At 42.6% G+C, this 22,215-nt stretch overlaps 2 protein-coding genes across 3 annotated transcripts in view; one reads left to right on the top strand and one right to left on the bottom strand.

Moving 5' to 3' along the window:
- Positions 1–22,215, top strand: part of LOC127002785 (uncharacterized) — a 109,738-nt gene that overhangs the window by 27,493 nt on the left and 60,030 nt on the right. The gene's annotated exons all lie outside the window — the stretch shown is intronic.
- LOC127003177 (ADP-ribosylation factor-like protein 4C) overlaps positions 1–22,215 on the bottom strand; it is an 80,754-nt gene that overhangs the window by 21,108 nt on the left and 37,431 nt on the right. For both annotated transcript variants that reach the window (XR_007757022.1, XM_050869584.1), the window contains exon 2: positions 8,196–8,372. Coding sequence is in view for 1 of the 2 variants with exons in the window: in XM_050869584.1 (XP_050725541.1) it covers positions 8,196–8,372 (177 nt within the window). In the remaining variant the exon portion in view is untranslated. The remainder of the gene's footprint in view (positions 1–8,195; positions 8,373–22,215) is intronic.

Here is a 22,215-nt window from a genome sequence, read left to right as displayed (position 1 = left end):
TTACCTTTCCTCTTTCCATTTCTTCCTTCTGTTTCACCCTCTTTCCTTCTCTTCTTTCTCTCCCATCACTTTTATTCACCTCCCTTTCCCTCCCCTTAACTTTCCCTCTTCCCTCTTCATTCCTTTCCTCTCCATCATCTCCCCTTCCTTATCTCTCTCCCTCTCTTCTCTTCTCTCTCTCTCCCATCACTCTTACCCTTTTTACATATATTTTTTCTCATTTATTTTTTGCCCTTGAACTGTTTCCTTTACTGTAACAAAAAAAAGTCGAGGAATTGCTATACATAGGAAGGGCTTAAGGGCGGAAATCTTTGGGCTGTAAGTGGTGGCTCTGGTGGCTTAAGTGATTCTCTGGCGCTCATGAAAACTGCTGGGCCTGGGTTCGAGACTGCGTGAGAAATTGTAATCTCCCCTTAAGTCTTGTTTGGAGTCCGCTTGTGTGAAGAAATGTATTAATGTTATTGTGGTTGTTATTATTATTATTATTATTATTATTATTATTATTATTATTATTATTATTATTATTATTATTATTATTATTATTATTATTATTGTTGTTGTTGTTGTTGTTGTTGTTGTTCCTCTTCTTTCTTTTTTTTCTTTTTCTTCTTCTTCTTCTTCTTCTTCTTTTGGGGTTGTTATAGTGAAAGTGTTGTTGTTGTTGTTGTTACTGATCTTGGTGGCGCAGTGTTAAGACTCGACCCATACTTTTTCGGTCCCATGTTCGACTCTCGCATACACACACACACACACACACGCACACACACACACACACACACATGCACAGCAGTTTGATACGCCCACACACAGGCCTCTAAGCTTCTTGTGTTGGGTTTCATGTCAAGAGGAGCTTATTAAACACACACACACACACACACACACACACACACACACACACACACACACACACACACACACACACACACACACACACACACACAGCACCCCAGAGCGTCCTTCCTTACCCTATAACTTGAGGCTGGTTGGCGTACAGAGCAAGTGGCGTTAGTATGCAAATGAAGACACGAAATATGGTTATCGTAAATTATCCTCATGTTTATTTGTTTTTTAAGTGGTGGGCTTAGACAGTTTAATTTCTACTGTTTTTCTTTGGCGGTCTAACTGTACTGAACTGTCTGCCACTGTAAATAAAATTCGCTTGCGCTACTATCGGGGTGGGTCCGTACAAGAGGCCCCTCAAAAATGCCTACTGGGGGCACCTGCAAAAGGAAAACAAACGTACCTACTAGTAATTTATTGTCAGCGAAGAGGTAAACAGGAATAAAAGCAACAGGAAGTATCATATGTTATTTTTTTCTTTGTTTATTTTATTGTTCAGACAGTTATGTTTCTCGTATTCGAAGTCACGTATGGAGGGAATGAGATAAAAAGAAATAGGAATCGTATGTCATTCTTGTGTGTGTGTGTGTGTGTGTGTGTGTGTGTGTGTGTGTGTGTGTGTGTGTGTGTGTGTGTGTGTGTGTGTGTTTTATGGTCCAGTTATAATTATGCTTTTTGTATGGTCCACTTCTTATTTTTTTTACAGCAAAGGAAACAGCTCAAGGGCAATAAAAAAATAAAAAGGAAACAATAATGAAATAAAAAAAGCCCGCTAATCACCGCTCCTAAAAAAATCATATTCAATCTAAGGCCCAGTTCGCTTCTTACGTTTTCATGGCCCAGTTACTTTTCTCGAATTTGAAGTAACGCATGGAGAGACTGAAAAGAAAATTGGGTATCATATATTCTTTTTTTTATAGACTTCAGACATTTTTTTCCCCGTATTTAAATCAACGTTTGCAGAGAATGAGATAAAAAGAAATGTTATCGTGCGACATTAGTTTTTTTTTTATTCTTTATGTGTCTAGGTAGTTACATTATCTCGTAGATCTAATGTCGCGTCCGGGGAATTATTAGCATACAGTATTTTTTTTTATTATCCTGAACCGTTTTTCTTCTTAATACTGGATAGCGAACAGTTAGGGATTTTTTTTTCATATTCAAAGTGGCGTCTGGGAAAAATATATCACCTCGTTTGTTTTTATTAATGTTGTATCTGTTTTTTGTTTTTTTTGTTTTTTATCTCCGGTGTCCGCTCGTATTATGGCGCTTAGAGAACAATTTAACTTTGCTTCGTTTATCATGTTATTTGCTGCTTCGTTTCTTTGGTTATTTTCATCTTTTTTCCTTTATTTACTTTAACTTTGCTTCGTTTGTCATGTTTATTTACGGCTTCGTTTCTTTGGTCATTTTCATCTTTCTTTCCTTTATTTTCTTTAACTTTGCCTCGTTTATCATGTTTATTTGCTGCTTCGTTTCTTTGGTCATTTTCTGTCTTTCTTTCCTTTATTTTCTTTAACTTTGCTTCGTTTATCATGTTTATTTGCTGCTTCGTTTCTTTGGTCATTTTCTGTCTTTCTTTCCTTTATTTTCTTTAACTTTGCCTCGTTTATCATGTTTATTTTTACTGCTTCGTTTCTTTGGTCATTTTCATCGTTTTCCTTTATTTTCTTTAACTTTGCTTCGTTTATCATGTTTATTTGCGGCTTCGTTTCTTTGGTCATTTTCATCTTTTTTTCCTTTATTTTCTTTAACTTTGCCTCGTTTATCATGTTTATTTGCTGCTTCGTTTCTTTGGTCATTTTCATCGTTTTTCCTTTATTTTCTTTAACTTTGCTTCGTTTATCATGTTTATTTGCGGCTTCGTTTCTTTGGTCATTTTCTATCTTTTTTTCCTTTATTTTCCTTAACTTTGCTTCGTTTATCATGTTTATTTTTACTGCTTCGTTTCTTTGGTCATTTTCATCTTTTTTTCCTTTATTTTCTTTAACTTTGCCTCGTTTATCATGTTTATTTACTGCTTCGTTTCTTTGGTAATTTTCATCTTTCTTTCCTTTATTTTCCTTAACTTTGCTTCGTTTATCTTGTTAATTTGCTGCATCGTTTCTTTGGTCATTTTCATCTTTCTTTCCTTTATTTTCTCTAACTTTTCCTCGTTCATCATGTTTATTCTCTGTTTCATTTCTTTGGTAACTTCTGTCTTTCTTTCCTTTATTTTCCTTTACGGCTTGACATATATTTTTATTTTATTTTTGTCATTACCTTGCTCCTTCTCTTCTTATATATATGATAATGAGTTTCCTTTCTCATTTATCTTTATTCACTATGTCTCTTGTTTTTAATTTTTTGCCTGACGACCTTTGCCAAACCATCTCTTCATTTGCCAGTATTTCGTTCCCTTTCCTTATACTTATCCTTTTCTTTTAAGTATATTTTTTGCTTTGGTGGAACAGCGATATGGCGGTGGTCTTTTTTCTGTTTATACTTTTCAAACCCTCTCTTCCTTTGTTATCATCTCGTTCTCTTTTCTTATACTATTGTTACACTTATACTTCTCGATATTTTAGGGAGGAGTGACATAGCGGACTTTTTTCTGTGTATATATATTTTTTTTCTACCCAAGGGCTGTTTGTCGTCATCTCGTTCCCTTTCTTATACCTTCCTTATACTTTTCGCTTTTGGGAGAATAGTGACATAGCGGACATTTTTCCAGTGTTATATTTTTCCCCTCGAGCTTTCTGTCTCCGCCATAAAAAAGAAAAACATTAGAAAGCGTTTATTATTTTCCTAATCCCGATCCTAACGAGCAGCTTCCGATACGATACTTTTTCTTATATTTTTCGCTTTTAGGAGAGGAAAGACATAGCGGACAGTTCTTCTCTATCATCTTTTCCTTTGAGCTTTCCTTCTCCTTCGCTATGACAACAACATGAGAAAACGTTAATGTTCCTCGCGAATCGTAACGAGCAGCTTCCGATACGATACTTTTTCTTATATTTTTCGCTTTCAGGAGAGGAAAGACATAGCGGACAGTTCTTCTCTATCATCTTTTCCTTTGAGCTTTCCTTCTCCTTCGCTATGAAAACAACAACATGAGAAAGCGTTAATGTTCCCCGCGAATCCTAACGAGAAGATTAGTGACATAGCATCCAATTCTTCTGTAGGCTGTCATATTTCCTTCTCAAGCTTTCTGTCTCTGCTATAAGAAAGGAATACCATAAGAAAGCGTTAATGTTCCGCGCAGCTTCCGATCCGAGACAGAAGCGGCAGAGGACGTTTCCATCGCTTCGCCTCCGCTCATCCCCTTCAAAGAGAGAGAGAGAGAGTCGGTCACGCAGCGTTGAGTTTAAAAGACATTCCCTTCAGGCCGCCGCGACAGACAACACATCGCCTTCCGCCCAGTGACCGCCTCTAATAGACGTTTTTCCGCTGAACGATCCCCAACCACAGCTGTCAGGGAGGACGAGGAGGAGAGGGAGAGGGAGAGGAGAAGGAAGAGAGGGGAAAGAAGAGAAAAGTGAGTGAGAGAGAGGGGGAGGGGGAGGGGGAAGAGGAGAAAGAGGGAGAGGGAAAGGGAGACAGTGGAGGAGGAGGAGGAGGGAAGGGAGGCGAAGGAGTGAGAGGGAGAAGGGAGGGGAGGGCTGTCTGTCATGATAAACTTACATAAACCGGGCGTGAGAGAGAGGGAACACACACACACACACACACACACACACACACACACACACACACACACAAGAGATAGCCGCCTCTGCCTTGTATATGTAAATATGTATGTCTGTGTGGGAGGGAAAGTATAGCACAGTCTTATGCAACCTTCCATCTCGCTGTCTTCGCCCACACTTCGCAGCGTCGCCCGGGACCAACTGAATCAAGGCCCAAGCACTCTCAGGGGCGTGTTTGACTCCTCTAGAGACTGGCGGTGGTGGTGGTGGTGGTGGTAATGGTGTTGGTGTTGGTAGTGGAGGTGGTAGTGGTGGTGATGGTTCTCCGTGAATACATGAATAAGTAAATGTCTCTCCTTCCGAAACACTTCCCCAGGTGGTGTGTGTGTGTGTGGGTGTGGGTGTGGGTGTGGGTGGGTGTTAGGCGTTGGTATAAGAAGGAGGGAAATTTTGTGTTAGTATCTCCACGGACAATATTATAAGCTTAGTGATAGTTTGACAAGGCTTCTACACCGTGAATATATATAAAAAAACCACTAATGGGAACTCCACTAATCTCCAATATGATAACCTTTGGAAACACATTTGATAAGGCTTTCGTAGTGACTGTGTTAGTATCTCCATGGGTAGTTTGATGACCCTAGAGATAGTTTGACAAGGCTTCTACACCATGAACATAAATAAAACCCACTCATGAGAACTCCACTAATCTCCAATATGATAACCTTTGGAAACACATTTGATAAGGCTTTCGTAGAGACTGTGTTAGTGTCTCCATGGGTAGTTTGATGAGCCTAGGGATAATTTGACAAGGCTTCAGTACCATGAACCTCAAAAAACACTCATTAGAACCCGACTACTCACCCTCACGACCTTTAAAAACACCTGTCATTAGACCAGTAAGCAACTGAGCACACATACCAAAGTTTCAAGCCTCGCAAATTACCCTGTCAATTATTCACCTTCATTCAGTTGCGTTTAATTATCCCTCACACGCCGGTAAAGGTTGTAAAAAAAAGAGCGGAGCGCCGTAAGCCACGTCCGGACCAGAACTCAGGTAATCGTGCTAAACAGGTAAAAAGGAAAGGTAACACGCCGGGGAGGTAGTCGGGAACATTGCAGTCAGACGCCAGGCCGGGTGTGAAGACCTTTCTGAGGGCAACTGAGGGGAAGGAAAGGAAAGAGAGGGAGGGAGGAGGGAAGGGGCTGGGAATGAGAGGTTAGAAGAGGGGAAAGGGAAAGGAAAGGGAAAGAGAAGGGAAAAGAAAAGAAGAAGGAGGAAAGAGGAGGAAGAGGAAGGAAGGAAGGAAGAGTAAGGAAGGGAAAGAAGAGAAAGGTACTAGGAAGGGAGGGGAAGGAAGGGGAAGAGAGAAAGGGAAGGAAAGATGAAGACTAGGAAATGAGAGGTGTGAGGGGATACTGGAGGAGGGAAAATAAAGGAAAAGAGAGGAAGAAAGGAGGTAAGGGAGGGGAAGTGAGGGGAAGTAAAGGGAAAGAAAGGAAAGGAGGAGATAAGGAAGGGGGAGAGATGGGATGCTGGAGGAGGGAAAATAAAGGGAAGGAGAGAAAGGGAGGAGGTGAGGAAGGGACTATAAGGGGAAGCAATTAAAGGAGAAAGAGAGAAAGGAAAAGTTAAGGAAGGAAAGGGAATTTGAGGAAGAGAAACTAAGAGGGAAAGAAGAATATAAGAGGTAAGGAAAGGTGGGTGGAAGAGGGGAAGTAAAGGAAAGAGAGGAAGGGAAAGGCAAGGGAAGGGACTGTAAGGGAGTTCTGGGAGTGACGTTAAGGGCAACCAGGTGAGAGGGGGACAGGTAGAGAGGAAAACGAGCAGGTGTGTGTGACTTTTTATGGAGACTGAGAGGGGGAGAGAGGGAGAGGGAAGGAGGGAAAGAGTGCGTGATGGGCGGAGGAAAGGAGAGGAGGAAAGAAGTAGAAGGAGGGAAAGAGTAGGTGATGGGTGAATGATAGATAGAGGGAGAGAAATGAGAGAAAAAAGAGAAGAAGGAGACTAATTTGATAGAGGACGGAGGGAGGGAGGGAGTGAAAGAGAGTTTGATGGACGGAGGAAAAGAGAGAAAAGGGGAGAAGGTGGTGAAGGGCTGTTTGAAGGAGAGGAAAAAAAAGAGGGAAAGAGTAGGTAAAAAAAACCTGGTGGATGACTAATGAAGGGAGAGAAAAAGGAAGAGAAAGAGGAAAGGAGTAGATGAAAAGTTGGAGAAAAAGGGAGAAGGAGGAAACTTGATAACATGAGAGAAAATGGTCGAGAGAGAGAGGGAGAGAAAGAAGAAGAGAAGGAGAGAAAGGTATAGAGAGAGAGATAGAAGGTAGAGTAGAGAGGAGGAGAGGGGAGACAGAAAGAGAGAGAAAAGAAGAGAGAGAGAGAGAAGAAAGAAGAGGGAAAGAAGAGAAGAGACAGAGAGAAGAGAGAGAGCAGAGGAGGGAGATGAGAGATGAAGAAGAAGTACAGAGAATGAGAGAGAGGGACAGAGAGGAGAGAGAGAAATAGGTAGATAGGAGGGCAGAAAAGAAAAGGGAGGAATGAGTAATGAGTAGGAAGGAGGAGAGGAAACAGAGAGGTGAAAAGAAGAAATAGGAGATAGGAGGAGGAGGAGGAGAAGAGAAAGGAGGATAGATCTTGAGAAGGGGGAAATGAGATAGAGGGAAAAGATAAATAGAAATGAAGAAAGAGAGAAGAGAAAAGAGAGAGAGAGAGAGAGAGAGAGAGAGATAGGAAAAGAGAGAGATAGAGAGAGAGAGAGAGAGAGAGAGAGAGAGAGAGAGAGAGAGAGAGGAGGAGGAGGAGGAGGAGGGAGAGTTACATAAGGGAGGTGGAGGGAGAAGAGAAGGGAGAGATAGAAGGAGAAAAAGGGCATTGAAAAGGGAGAGAGAGGTGGAGAAGGGAAGTGGAGGGAAAAGAGGAGCCGTAGAGTGAGGTGGAAGAGGAGAAGGGAGAGGAGGAAGCTGGAGGTGGATGGGGGGAGGGGGAAGGAGGTGAAAGGAGGAGAATTAAGAGGTACAGAGAGGAGGTAGAGGAGAGGGAGGGGGAGGTGGAGGAGGTGGAGGAGGCTGTCGATAATGAGGTGGAGTGCGTGGCTGCCGTGAAAGACCCGCATCAGGAACCCGTAAAATGTGGATCGCTGTAATTGGGTTCGTGTTTAATTCACTAATTCAGAGCCGCGCGCCACCTGCAGCCTAGACACACACACACACGCACACGCACTCTCTCTCTCTCTCTCTCTCTCTCGGCGCAGGTGGAGTGAATCGTCTAATAAAGTGGATCGGAATAGCGGCGGTTGTGGCCTCTCAAGATCGTTGTTATGGCCGGGTTATTGCGTGAGTGTGTGTGTGTGTGTGTGTGTGTGTGTGTGTGTGTGTGTGTGTGTGTGTGTGTGTGTGTGTTTGTTTCCTCACTGCATCCATCTCTCATTTCTTTCTCATCCTTATCAATTCCTTAACTAACTCCATCTTAATCTGTCTCACTTTCTCTCTATCTTTATCTCTATCTCTACCTCTATCAATCTATTCATTCATCAGTCTATTTATCTATCTAAATCTCCATCTATCAATCAGTCTATCCTTTTGCCTATCTATCTATATTTCTATCAATCTATCTATCTATCTATCTAACCATCAATCTCCCCCCATACACACGAGTTCAGCCAATGATCAAACCACGGTCGCACAACCTACCTGGGAGTTCTCTGGCAGCTTGGCGGTCTTGTACAGTTCGCACCTCGCCTCCTCCAGCCGCTCCAGGTCCACGGAGTCCACCACGAAGACAATGCCGTCCGTGCAGCGCGTGTACGAGCGCCACAGCGGCCGAATCTTCTCCTGCCCGCCCACGTCCCAGATCAGGAAACTTGTGCCCTGGAGGAGAAAACCCTGGCGTTAGCATGACCCTTGTTTCCAGATGCTTTTGACTCCCATGCATGACAAGTGTTTACAAAGGATATAGATGAGATTACTCGGGTTCCTTATCCTACTTTGTTCCTTATTTACAGTAACTATTTCCAGAGGCCACAAAGGAGATTGGTCGGGTTCTCAAGAATTTTTTTGACGTTCATAGGGAAGAAACGTTGTCAAAGTATCCCTAGACTCATGAAACTAGACGTTCATAGGGAAGAAACGTTGTCACAGCATCCCTAGACTTATAAAACTAGACGTTCATAGGGAAGAAACGTTGTCACAGCATCCCTGGACTTATAAAACTAGACGTTCATAGGGAAGAAACGTTGTCACAGCATCCCTAGACTCATAAACCTAGACGTTCATAGGGAAGAAACGTTGTCAAAGTATCCCTAGACTCATGAAACCTAGACGTTCATAGGGAAGAAACGTTGTCACAGCATCCCTAGACTCATAAACCTAGACGTTCATAGGGAAGAAACGTTGTCACAGCATCCCTAGACTTATAAAACTAGACGTTCATAGGGAAGAAACGTTGTCACAGCATCCCTAGACTTATAAAACTAGACGTTCATAGGGAAGAAACGTTGTCAAAGCATCCCTATACTCATGAAACTAGACGTTCATAGGAAAGAAACGTTGTCACAGCATCCCTATACTCATGAAACTAGACGTTCATAGGGAAGAAACGTTGTCACAGCATCCCTAGACTCATAAACCTACCCAAGGAGATACTCACAACCAAACAAGCCTTGCCAAACTATCCCAAGGCTCATGAAAGTACTACCCATGGAAATGCCCACAGCCACTACGAAAGCCTTATCAAATGTGGGTGTTTAAGCTCCGAAATGTTAATGTTTATGGACGTATAGCTATACATACGTTGCTATACATGCATTGGCGTTACGATAGACATGAAAATATGAATGTTTTGTACTTTTATGACGCTTTGTGTGTTTATATTTGTTGTTTATTGATGGATATTTGCGTTACCATATATTTGCGAGATTATGGGCATGTAAATTTGAATGTGTTTTTGTACTTTTATGTCTCTGTGTTTTAATATTTCTTGTTTATTGATAGCTACATGTTGTCACGTTTTATGAGGAATGGTACGCACATATGTTGTCCTCTACATGAAGTTTATTACGGGCTATAGATCTTGTCCTTCACATTTTTATACCATTTTTTTTACGAGGACATTCATTCACCTCGATCTTACCTGCAATCCACACACCTGTTTTAGCCTCACACCTGCGTGCCCACCTGTCCCAAATACTTGTCCCACATACCTGCTTGCGCGCCCTGAAATACTCCTCCTCCCCGTCCTTGACACCCAAGTTTGTCACGTCTCTCTGTCTGTCTGTCTGTCTGTCTCTCTCTCTCTCTCTCTCTCTCTCTCTCTCTCTCTCTCTCTCTTGTTTTTTTCCTTATTTTCTGTTCCTAAATCCTTCCTTCCTTGTTTTTTTTAAATTTTTCTCTCTCTCTCTCTCTCTCTCTCTCTCTCTCTCTCTCTCTCTCTCTCTCTCTCTCTCTCTCTCTCTCTCTCTCTCTCTTTCTTTCTTTATACGCAAGCTCTCTTTTCATTTCTGATTATCATTCTTCAGACACACAAACTCTAACTTCATTTCCAGGTCGTCACTGTGTACGAGTTTTATTTGTGTGCCATGTGATCGTATCGTATTGCCCTACCGTACCTCTGTGTAACGGGCCACGGGGAATTACAGTTATTAGGTCATATATTCACTAATGAACGTGGCTCGATCCCCCTTCCACCTCCTCCTCCCTGCTCCTCCTCTCCCTGGCCATTAAAATACTATACTGCTGTGTGTGTAATACTTTTGTGGCCTTGGTGGGGAATCGTTGGAAATAGTGGTTTTTGTACGTGGTTGGAGAGGGAAGTCAAAAGAGAAACAAAGGATATGGGAGTTGTTTGTAATCCTTTTTTTTCATTTAGGGAGAAATATAAAAATCCTAATGATGTAAAATAACGTTTGAATGTATAAATTTAGTGTTTAGAGCAACAGATCAAGAGTTAATCACCATCATCATCATCATCATCATCAGCATCACTTTTCTACAACAAGGGATCAAAGCTAAACAGAGTAACAGATCGAGAGCTAATCATCATCATTATTATCATCATCATCATTATCATCATCATTATCAGCATCACTTTTCTACAACAAGGGATCAAAGCTAAACAAAAGATATCAAAATACTCCCCAACTCAACAGAGGGGAGGGAGGGGTGTAATGAAAGGGGAGAGGAAGGTAGAGGAGGGCAGTGGGGAGGGGGACAAGGGAGAGAAGGGAAGGGGAAGGGGAGAGGAACGGAGAGAAGGGGGGAGGATAGATTGGAAGGGGAGAGAAAGGGAGAAGAGGGAAGGGGAAGGGGAGAGGAACGGAGAGAAGAGGGAGGATAGATTGGAAGGGGAGAGAAAGGGAGAAGAGGAAAGGGGAAGGGGAGAGGAACGGAGAGAAGGTGAAAGGATAGATTGGAAGGGGAGAGAGAGGGAGAGGAGGGAAGGGGGGAGGAGGAAGAGGGAGGTTATCTACTACCACAGGAGAATCCAATATTGAAATCCCAGAGGCGCCTTCCAACTCCCCTTCATCTTGTTATAGCAGAGTTAGCGATACAAAATACGAACGTAAATACATATACTCTACGCTTCTCTGTGCAGTAACAAACGAAAATTAGAAACGAAAACTCCCTTCAGAAAAATGATAAAAAAGAATCCCATATGCGTCTCCCAATTCCTCTTCTCCTTAATATAGTAGTCAAGGATTCCTCTATTTTCTCTATATTTTTCTTCCTTTATATTTCCCTTTCACCCCCTTTTCTGGTCTTTCGTATCCACATTTTCTTCCTAGTAGTAGTAGTAGTAGTAGTAGTAGTAGTGTGTGTGTGTGTGTGTGTGTGTGTGTGTGTGTGTGTGTGTGTGTGTGTGTGTGTGTGTGTGTGTGTGTGTGTTGTATCAAACCGAAACTACATTATTCCGTAACCGGTTTGGCCCAAAGGGTAAAAAAAAAAAAAAAAAAAAAAAAAAAAAAAGCTGACTGGATGCAACGCGCCGTGAAATTTGTCGGGAAATTCAGTTACTTCATATTATATTAACATGTGACCCGAATGTGGGGAGTGACGGGCCGGGGAGGAGGGAGAAGGGGAGGAAAGAGGGGGAGAAGGGAGAGGAGGGAAGGAGGGGGATGGAAGGGATTAGGGAGAGGGGAGGAATAGTGGGGAGGGATAGGAGGGAAGGGGAGGGAAGGAGGAAAAGAGGGGGAGAAGGGAGAGGAGGAAAGGGAAGAGGGAGGGGTAGGAAAGAGGGAGGAGGGAAGGAGGGTCTTTTCTTTTCTCCTTCCTATATTCTATTTATTCTCTCTCTCTCTCTCTTCCTTCTCCAAGCAATTCTTCTCTTCTTCCTTATCACCTCCTTTCTCAGTCATTCTTTCTCTATTCCATTTCCCCTCTTCTCTTCTTCTCCTTCTCCTCCTCGTCTTCTCTCTCAAAACACCTTATCTCTCCTTCCTTCTTATCTCGTTTTTTCCTTCCTTCCTCTCCCCTAATTCCCGTCTCCTCCACCCTCCTCCTTCTTTTCTCCACTTCCAGCTCACCTCCTTCTTCATCAGTCATTCTCTTATTTTCCCGTTTTCTCTCCTCCTCCTCCTTCTCCTCCTCCTTCAATCATTCATCTCCCAGTGTTATTTCTCAAGCCACAATCTCAACCTTCCCTTCTTATCTTCTTGCTTAGTCATTCTCTCTCCTGTTTTCCTTTCCTCTCTTCTCTCTTTCTCTAATTCTTTTCCTCCTTGTCTTTATTCTCAAAACATCTTATTTCCCCTTCCTTTGTTTTCTCCTCTCCTGTTTTCCTTCTCCTCTCTCTCTTCATTCTTTCTCTATAATTCTTCTCCTTGTCTTATTCCTCTACACACAACCTTTTTCTCTCCCCTTCCCTTCTCATCTCCTTCTCCCATAATCATTCTCTTTCTTGTTCTCCTTCTCCTCTCTTCTCTCTCCTTTCTCTATTTTTTTCCTTCTTCTCCTCTACACACAACCTCTTCCTTCCCTTCCCTTCTCATCTCTCTACGTAATCATTCTCTGACCTAGTTTCCGTGTCCTCCTCTAACCTCTTTTTCTCCCCTTCGTACTCATCTCCTTCTTCTCACTCTCCATCCCCCTTCTCCTCCTCCTCCTCCTCTTCTTCTCCTCTTCCTACTCACCTTGTTCTTCTCTCACTCTCTATCCTCTTCCGCTGTCTTGATTTCTCCTCCTCCTCTTCCTCCTCCTTTTTTTTGCTTACTTCTTATTTATCATTCTCCTCTTCCTCCTCCTCCTCCTCCTCTTCTTCTCTTTATCCTTCCTTTTTATCCAGTTCTCTTCCTCCTCCTCCTTCTCCTCCCATTCCCCAAACTATTCTCAACGTTCCTATCCCTTTCCTGCCGATCCGTTTCCTCCTCCTCCTCCTCCTCCTCCTCCTCCTCCTCTGTCCTCCCTTCGCTGTAAACCTTCATCGATTTCTTTCTCCTAATCCACAAAGTCCCGCATTATCCCATCATATTAATCTCTCTCTCTCTCATCTGTTCTTAATTTGTCCTTCTCTTTCCTCTCCTTTTCGCCCTTGCCTGTTTTTTTCTTTCTTTCTTTTATGTTTGTATTTTGTTTCCTTTTTTTTCTTCCTTTTAATTCTCTTTTTTTCTTGTTTCTTTTTGTTTTGTTTTTTCTCCTTCCTCCTCTTTTCGTCCTTGGCTGTTTTTCTTTCTTTCTCTCTCTCTTCCTATTCCTTCTCTTTATCCCATTTCTCTTCTTTCCTTCTTTTCCTCCTTCAATTATCCACCTCCTCATCTTCTCCCCTTGTTACTTACCTCCTTCTTCTCCTGTTATCCAGTTCCTCTTCTCTCCTCCTCTTCTTCCTCCTCCTCCTCCTCCTCCTCTTCGTCAGCGTTCCTATCCCCTTCCTGACCTTTCTTCCTTTTCCTTCTCTTTATCATTTCCTTTTCCTTTCTTTGTATTTATATTTTTCCTCTTGTTTCCTCTTCCTCTTCATCCTCTGCTTCTCTCTTTTACATTTATATTCTTCTTCTTGTTTTTTTTATTTATTTTTTCCCTTGTTTTCTTCCTCTTCGTCATCTCTTTCTTTCGTATCCATATTTTTCTTCTTCTTCCCTCTATTTCCTCTTTTTCCTCTTCCTCTTCCTCTTTATTCTCTCTTTCCCATGTATATATTTTTTTCTAGTTTCTTTTAATTCCCTCTTTCCTCTTCCTCTTCCTCTTTATCCTCTCTTTCCCATGTATATATTTTTATTATAGTTTCTTATAATTCTCTTTTTCCTCTTCTTCCTCCTCTTCATCCTCTCTTTCCCACGTATATATATTTTTATTATAGTTTCTTCTAATTCCCTCTTTCTTCTTCTTCCTCTTCCTCCTCTCTTTCTTTCGCATCTCTATATTTTTCTTCTTATAAATTATCCCTCTTCCCCTTTTTTTGCTCTTTCCTCCTTCCTCCTCTCGCTTTTTTTCCATTACCGCCTTTCATGGTTTCTTATTTTCTCTCTTTTTCCTCTTTGTCCTCTCCTCCTCCTCCTTACACACATATTTTTTTCTTTTTTTTGCTCCATTCATTTCCTCCATCTCTCCTTTCTCTCGTTTCGTCTTATGCTTTTTTCTCTTCCTTTTTTCCTTCGTTATTTTTTTGCCCTCTTCCTCCATTCCTCATTTAGGTTTCCATTCTCTCTCTCTCTCTCTCTCTCTCTCTCTCTCTCTCTCTGTAACTTTCTCCGTCCTTTCTGGTCATTGGATATCCTGCTGTTACGACTTCTATTCCTCCTCCTCCTCCTCCTCCTCCTCCTCCTCCTTCTTGTTCATTTTCTTTTCTTCTTTTCCTCTTTCTCCTCCTCTTCCTCTTTCATCTCCACTTATATTCTTGTTCTTGTTCTTGTTGTTCTGTCTTTTTAATCTAATCTTCCACTTTTTTAATCTTTCAACACAACGACCTCCTTTTTTGCCTCCTCCTCCTCCTTCTTCTCCTTCTCCTTTTCCTCCTCCTTTTCCATCTCCACTTCTCATATTGTTCTTCATATTGTTCTTCTTTTTCTTTTTCTTCTTCTTCTTCTTCTACCTCTTTAACAAATCTTCCACTTCCATATTCTTCCTCCAACACCAAAACTTCCTCCTCCTCCTTTTCCTCCTCCTCTTCCTCCTCCTTCCGGCACTTAGCAACACCCATAACGCCCCCAGGAGTTTTAAGCCTCACTGGGTGTTAGCAGCAATGTCTTTCTCCCGACGATGGCGCCTGGCCGAGCGATGGCTTCCGGCGGGGTGTCCAGCATTCGAATCCCTGTCCTGTTGGCGTTGTATTCCAGGTCCATAAAATATCTCTTGTCCGTGTTTTTTTTGTTTTTTTTTGGGGGGGGGGTTATTGTGTGTGTGTGTGTGTGTGTGTGTGTGTGTGTGTGTTTCTTGTTTCTTTGATTTACTTTATTTCTTTCTCCTTTTTTTTTTGTTTTTTGTGATGTTTGTCTTGTTTTCCTTCCTTCCTTTCTTCCTTTTCCTCCTCGTCATCCTCTCGCCTTCTTTCGCATCTACGTTATTTTTTGTTATTTCTGTCATTTCCTTTATTTGTTTTTGTTTTCTTTTTTTGGTTTTGTTTTTTTACCTCGCTTTGTCTCTGTCTGTGTTTCTTACGTGCTGTTTTTGCCTGTCTGTCTCTCGTTTTTTTTCTGTTGCTGTCTTTTTTCTGTTTCCTATGTGTTCTATTGGAAATACCTACGTTTTCTCTCTCTCTCTCTCTCTCTCTCTCTCTCTCTCTCTCTCTCTCTCTCTCTCTCTCTCTCTCTCTCTCTCTATTGTCCACCAGCATCATTATCTTCTCATACTCGAAAGAACATGAAAAGCAGAAATGAATAAAGAAAGAGAGAGAAATAAAATAAAGAATAAAATAAAGAATAAAATAAAGAAGTAAAATAATAGTACAGAAAATCGTGTGGGTAAAAAAACAGAAAAAGTGTAAAAAAAAGATGTAAAAAAAAATATATGTGCCGTTTCATCATCGTCCCGTTTCCTGTTTTTCATTTTTTTTTCTTTCCTTATTTTTTTTTCTATCGCTTCTAGGAAATACCTACGTGCTCTCTCTCTCTCTCTCTCTCTCTCTCTCTCTCTCTCTCCAACTGGTGATGTCGAATTGATTTTGCCGAGAGAGAGAGAGAGAGAGAGAGAGAGAGAGAGAGAGAGAGAGAGAATGTGAAGGAAAGAAGAAAACTGGAAATAAGAGAAAGAAAAAGGAGAAAAAAACAAGAAGGAAAGATTTAAGAGGAAAAAATAAGGAAAACAGAGAGAGAGAGAGAGAGAGAGAGAGAGAGAGAGAGAGAGAGAGAGAGAGAGAGAGAGAGAGAGAGAGAGACATACATACATACATACATACATACATACAGACAAACAGACAGAAAGACAGACACCAGATTCCCTCCTCTATATATTTCACTTCCTGTCTACTATCTCGCCCTTCCATTTATTTCCTACAGTTATTGAGTCTGTTTATCTAAGTCTTCCCTTCATCCCTGACGCTCCGCACTCCCCTACATGCTAAAAATAACTCTCTCTCTCTCTCTCTCTCTCTCTCTCTCTCTCTCTCTCTCTCTCTCTCTCTCTCTCTCTCTCTCTCTCTCTCTCTCTCTCTCTCTCTCTCTCTCTCTCTCTCCCATGGCCTCAACACACACTGAATCTGACTCCACATAATTCACCGCTTTTCAATTATTTTTTCCCTCCTCTCTGTGAATTCCCTCTGGCTGTTGATTAGTAGATTTCTCGTATTTCCCCTTCACTCCACAAGCCTCACCGTCCCCCTATTGCTCTCTGAAATAACTAACACACTGGGAGCCATAGACTGTCCATATCTCTCTCTTTGTATTATTTTTCCCGTCTGTGTTCGCCATAGCTTTCGCATTTACACTGGACTTGTTTTCATTATATTCTTTCCGGTGTTTTCTTATTTCCATTGACGCTTAGGCCAAGTAATGGGAGGAATGCAGTGACCTTATTTCTCTCTGTCTATATTCATTCTTTTCCCTGTCTGTGTGTGTTTCCTATAATGTCTGTACTTGGTTTTTCAGTATATTTCATTCCTTGTTTCCTATTTTCTTGCGGCGATGAGATAAAGAAATGGGAGCTATACAATGTCCTTATTTCTCTCTATATTGTTTTCCCTGTTTGAGTTTGCCATAACGTTTGTATATTACTGTTTTTTCATTATATTCCATCTCTTGTTTTCTATTTCCTTGCGACGGTGGGGTTTACAAATTTGAAGGAACGCAGTGTATATATTTCTCTCTTTATATACGTATTGTTTTCTCTGTCCGTAAGCTTGTCATGGCTCTTGTATCTTCTTGTTTTTTCGAAGTATCCCATTCCCTGTTTTCCATTTTCTCGCGGCGGTGAGATCAAGAAATGAGTTCCCATGAGTTAAAAGCATCTGGGTTTGCTTGTCTTCCTCTCCTAATGAGTTTTTAAAGTCTGCCTCCCTCTCATTCCTCCTCTCCTTCCCCCTCCTCCATCTTCCTTCCACCTTCTTCCCTTCTTTTGCTCTCCTTTGCTCTCCTTCGCCTCTTTCCTCCTCTTTCCTTCCCCTCTCATTCCTCCTCTCCTTTCCCCTCCTTCCTCCTCCTTCCTCCTCCGTCCCATCTTTTGCTCTTCTTCGCCTCTGTCCTCCTCTTTCCTTCCCCTCCCTGCCCTCGCCCTCCTCCTTCCCCTCCCTCACCTTCCTCCTTTCCCTCCCTCGCCCTCCTCCTTCCCTTCCCTCGTCCTCTTCCTTCGCCTCCTCCGTCCTCCTTCGCCTCCCACGCCCTTCTTCTCCCCTTCATTAGCCCCACTCCTTCCTCTCTCTTACCCTTTTTCGCTGCCCTCCTTCCTCTCCCTCCTTCCCCTTTCCTCTCCTTCTTTGCCACCCTCCCCCTCCTTCCTCTTCCCTCTCCCTCGCCCTCCTTCATCACCTCCCTCCCGCCATCACTTCCGCCGCCGCCGCTGAAGGCCGCGTCGTAGCTAGTAAGCCGGAAGGAAGCTCTTACGGTTTTTCTCCCTTCTTTCCTCCTTTCCTCGGTTTTCTGGGAAGGGTTTAGCTTGTTAGAGGCGCTCAATGGTACCGAAAGAGTTGTGCTGCGGCGGCTTCTTTTTTGAGGGATGGGAGCGCGGGATGAAATGTCTTGTGGGCGTCAGGGAAGGGAAGGAGGAGGACGAGGAGGAAGGGAAGGAAAGGTAAAGAGAAAGAGGAGGAGGAAGGACTCTCGAGATGAAAGAAAATAAACATATAAAAAAGCGTTAGTTTTCTTTTTTTGCGAGATGATATTTGTGGATAAAAATAAGAATAAAAATGTTTGAATGAAAATGGTTAAAAAAAAAACGTTAAAAAAATGAATACAAATGTGTGAATGAAAATAAAAATAAAATACATGGTGGAAGTGTTCTGCGCGAGGATGATGATGATATTTGTGAATGAAAATAAAAGTGTTTGAATAAAAATAAATATAGAGATGTATGAATGAAAACTATGCATTAGGTACATAGACGCATAGATACAGCTTTTATTTCCGTAGCAGATTAATTTACGGAAGAAACCAAGACAATTAAAAAAAGATACAAACGAAGATGATGATGTTTGTGAATGAAAATAAAAGTGTTTGAATAAAAATAAATATAGAGATGTATGAATGAAAACTATGCATTAGGTACATAGACGCATAGATACAGCTTTTATTTCCTTACCATGATTAATTTACGGAAGAAACCAAGACAAAAAAAAATATATAAACGAAGAAGATGAAGATGTTTGTGAATGAAAATAAAAGTGTTTGAGTAAAAATAAATATAAAAATGTATGAATGAAAAATATGCATTAGGTACATAGACTCATAGATACAACTTTTATTTCCGTACCATGATTAATTTACGGAAGAAACCAAGACAAAAAAAAAGATACAAACGAAGATGGACTAACACAAAAAAAAGGAAAAAGAAGAAAAAAGAAAATAAAGAAAAGAGCAAATCAAGCGTTAAAAGACAAACCAAACCATCACGAAGAAGAATAAAAAAAGAAAATAAAAGAAGAAAAACTTGTCAAAACATAAATACAGACGAAGATGGACTAACATAAAAAAGAGGAAGAAAAAGAAAATAAAGAAAAAAAGCAAGACAAACGTTAGAAGACAAACCAAACCAGTACGAAGAAGAAAAAAAGAAAAAAAATACCCCCCAAAACACAGACGAAGATGGACTAACATAAAAAAGAGAAAGAAAAAGAAAATAAAGAAAGAAAGGAAAACAAACCGCAATCACGAAGAAGAATTAAAAGAGGAAAGAAAGAAAAAAACTTGTTACACCCTCCTTCTCCTCCTCCTCCTTCCCCTCCTCCTCCTCCTCCTCTTCCTCCCCCTCTTCCTCCTTCTTCTTTCGCTCCTTTTCTCGGACACGGACGATTAAAGGCGAGGGGACGAACTTCGCTCTCGCTCCAAACAAGTACAACAACAACACGAGGAATCCTGAGCCACCAAGACTTTCGACACAAAAAACAAGGTCGTGTGCGGCTCCGGGAGGTGCTTTGCCGCGGACAGTTATGTGAGGGGAAAGACTGACGCCCGCTCCCCTCTTTCCCGTCCTCCTCCTCCTATTTCCCCTCTTCTGGTTCCCTTTAGTTCATATACTCATTCTCCCCCTTCTTTTTCCCCTCTTTCCTATGTATGGGTGAAATTTTTTTGTTATGTGAGCGGAAAGTCTGACCCCCTTCCCCTCTTTCCCCTCCTCCTCCTCCTCCTCTCCTTCCTTCCCCTCTTCTGGTTCCCTTTAGTTCATATACTCATTCTCCCCCTTCTTTTTCCCCTCTTTCCTATGTATGGGTGAAAGAATTATGTTATGTGAGGGGAAAGTCTGACCCCCTTCCCCTTCTTTCCCCTCCTCCTCCTCCTCCTCCTCCTCTCCTTCCTTCCCCTCTTCTGGTTCCCTTTAGTTCATATACTCATCCTCCCCCTTCTTTTTCCCCTCTTTCCTCTGTATGGGTGAAAGAATTCTGCTATGTGAGGGGAAAGTCTGACCCCCCTTCCCCTTCTTCCCCCTCTCCTATTTCCCCTTGTTTCCCCTTCCTTTCCTCCTTCCACCTCCAAATTCCCATCTTCTTTTCATTCCTGTAGGCGGAAATACATATCTGAGGGGAAATTTGACTATCCTATCTTCTGTCTCCCTTCCCTTCTTTCCCCTCTATTTCCCCTCTTTTTCTGTACTTCATATTGTCCTTGCCCTGAGAAAAAACATGTGAGGGGAAATCTGACCTCATCCCCTTCTTTCCCCTCCTCTATTTCCCCTTAGTCTCCCTATCTTCTTTCGTTTCCCCTCTTTCCCCTCCCTACGTACAGGCGAAAAAACCTAGTGTATTTATGTGAGGGGAAATTTGATCCCATTCTCTTCTTTCCGCCTCTCCTGATTCCCCTCAGTCTCCCTGTTTCCCCTTTTTTGTGTTGTTCTTTTCCTTGTTTTAGGTGTAAGTATGTTTGAGGGGAAAATTTGACTCCATTTCCTTCGTTTCCCTTCTGGTTGCTTTCTCTCATCTCCTTCTATCATCTCCTCTAGTTCTCCTCAGTCTTCCTTTTTCCCCTTTCCGTGTCCCCTCTTTTCCTCTTCCTCTGTGCAGGTGTGAGGGGAAAGGCTAAACCCATCCTCTTTTTTCCCCTTTTCCTGTGATTCCCTTCTTCCTTCCCTCTCTTCCCTTCCTTCCCCTCTTTAGACCCCCTCAGTTTTCACCTCCTCCGAAGTCCCCTCATTTCCCTTCTGCAGGTGAGGGAAAACATGTGTGATGGGAAATACTAACTCCCTACTTTCCCCTTACTTTTCCTGATGTTCCCCGTTACCTTCCCCTCTCCTTTTCCCCTCTTCCTTGGTCCCCTCAGTTCCCATCTCCTCCCGAGTCCTTTCTTTTCCCTTCTGCAGGTGAGAGAAAACATCTGTGAGGGAAAAGACTAGCTCCCATCTTTCCCCTTACCCTTCCTGATGTCCTCTTCTTCCCTTCCCCTCTTCCTTGGTCCCCTCAGTTCCCATCTCCTCCCAAGTCTCCTCTTTTCCCGCTGGAGGTGAAAGGATACCCGCGCGAAGGGAAAACATGGCCCGGGAAATATGTGGGAAACGAGAAATATTGCCGAGGGGAAATTGACCAAGAGGAAAAGTGAGAGGACGGCAAGGGGAGAGGACGCCGAGGAGGGGAAATAAGACGTGTTTTTTTCATGTGTGAGACGCGTTTCTTTTTTTTCTCTCTCTCTCGCTCTTTCACTTACATGGCGAGGTGAGGTGAGGCGAGGGTGTTAATGGAAGGAATGGAGGAAGGAAGGAAGGAAGGAAGGAAGGAGGGAAAGAAAAGGGAGGAAAGGCAATCAGTCAGAAAGTTAGTTTAGCAGCCACTCGGTCAGTCAGCCAGTCAGTCAATCAGTCTTTTACTCGGTCAGTCAGTCAGTCAGTCAAGCATTCAGTTAATAAATCAATCAGTCAGTCAGTCAGTCAAGCATTCAGTTAATCAATCAATCAGTCAGTCAGTCAGCCATTCAGTCAGTCAGTTAACCAGTGAGTCATCCAGTCTATCAGTGCGTCAGTCATCCATCCATCCAGTCAGCCAGTAAAATCAATCAGTCACCCAGCCAGCCAGGTACAGCCCCGCCCAGACAGGTATATAACAATGGCCCTTTAAACGTCCTCGGGGGCTCGAAGACAAAAATGGAAATAAAATCCCCGCTCGCTATCGCTCTCCCTCGCAGCCACGCGCCTTTAAGCGACGTGGCTGCGAACATCTTTTTAGCGCCTCGATCTGCATTCAATAAGCGCCCGCTGCATGATCTCTGCCCCAACGACGCCCCGTAAGCGACTAGCACCCATCAGCGCCGCGGGGTTTTCGGGGTGAGGGGGGCAAAGAGGAGGAGGAGGAGGAGGAGAACGAGAACGACAATGAAGAGGAGGAAAAGGGAGAAAAAAGAGAGAGGAAATTGAGGAGAAAAAACGAGAGAGGAAAGGAAGAGGAGAGAGGAAGAGGAGGAGAGGAGAAAAGGAGAGGAGAGAAGGAGGAGAAGAGGGAGGAAAAGAAGGGAGGGAGGAAAAGGATAGAAGGAGGAGAAGGAAAACAAAAACAAGAATAACAGGAGAAGGAAAAGAAGACGACGAAGAGGAGGAGAAAGAGAAGGAAGGCGAAGGAAGAAGGAGGAATAAGGAGAAGGAAGAGGAGGAGGAAAAGAAGAGAGGGAGGAAAAGAATAGAAGGAGGAAAAGGAAAACAAAAACAAGAATAACAGGAGAAGGAAGAGAAGACGACGAAGAGGAGGAGGAGAAGGAAGGAGGAGAAGGAAGAATAGAAGGAATCATCGCAAAAGGATAACATAAATTCGTAACATCACCAGCATTACGACTTCGATGTTTCGCAGAAGAGGAGGAAGAAGAAAAAGAGGAAGAGCAAGAAGAAAGAAGAAAAGGAAGAGGAAGAGAATGCGGAGGAGGAACAGGAAGAAGAGGAGGAGTAAGCAAAGAGAAGAAGACTTGGGAAAAGCTCACCAAACTTCAAGTGAGTGACTGCTAAGAAATCGCATCTTAATCTTGCAGGTGAGCGAATAACACCTTCGAAGACCTCCTCAGCCGCGTCGGGATAGGAAGCGAGGAGGAGGAGGAGGAGGAAGAGGAGGAGGAGAAGTAAGTGAAGGAGGAGGAGGAAGAGAAGAAGTAGGTGGCAGAGAAGGAAGAGGAGGAGGAGGAGGAGTCTTGGAAAAGGTTCGCGTAAATTCCGTCAAGTGTAAAGGCAT

Source organism: Eriocheir sinensis, chromosome 1 (genome assembly GCF_024679095.1).
Source record: "Eriocheir sinensis breed Jianghai 21 chromosome 1, ASM2467909v1, whole genome shotgun sequence".
In the NCBI taxonomy this organism is placed as follows: Eukaryota; Metazoa; Arthropoda; class Malacostraca; order Decapoda; family Varunidae; genus Eriocheir; species Eriocheir sinensis.
The sequence above is the reverse complement of the archived record's forward strand: the minus strand, read 5'-3'. Positions and strand labels throughout refer to the sequence as shown.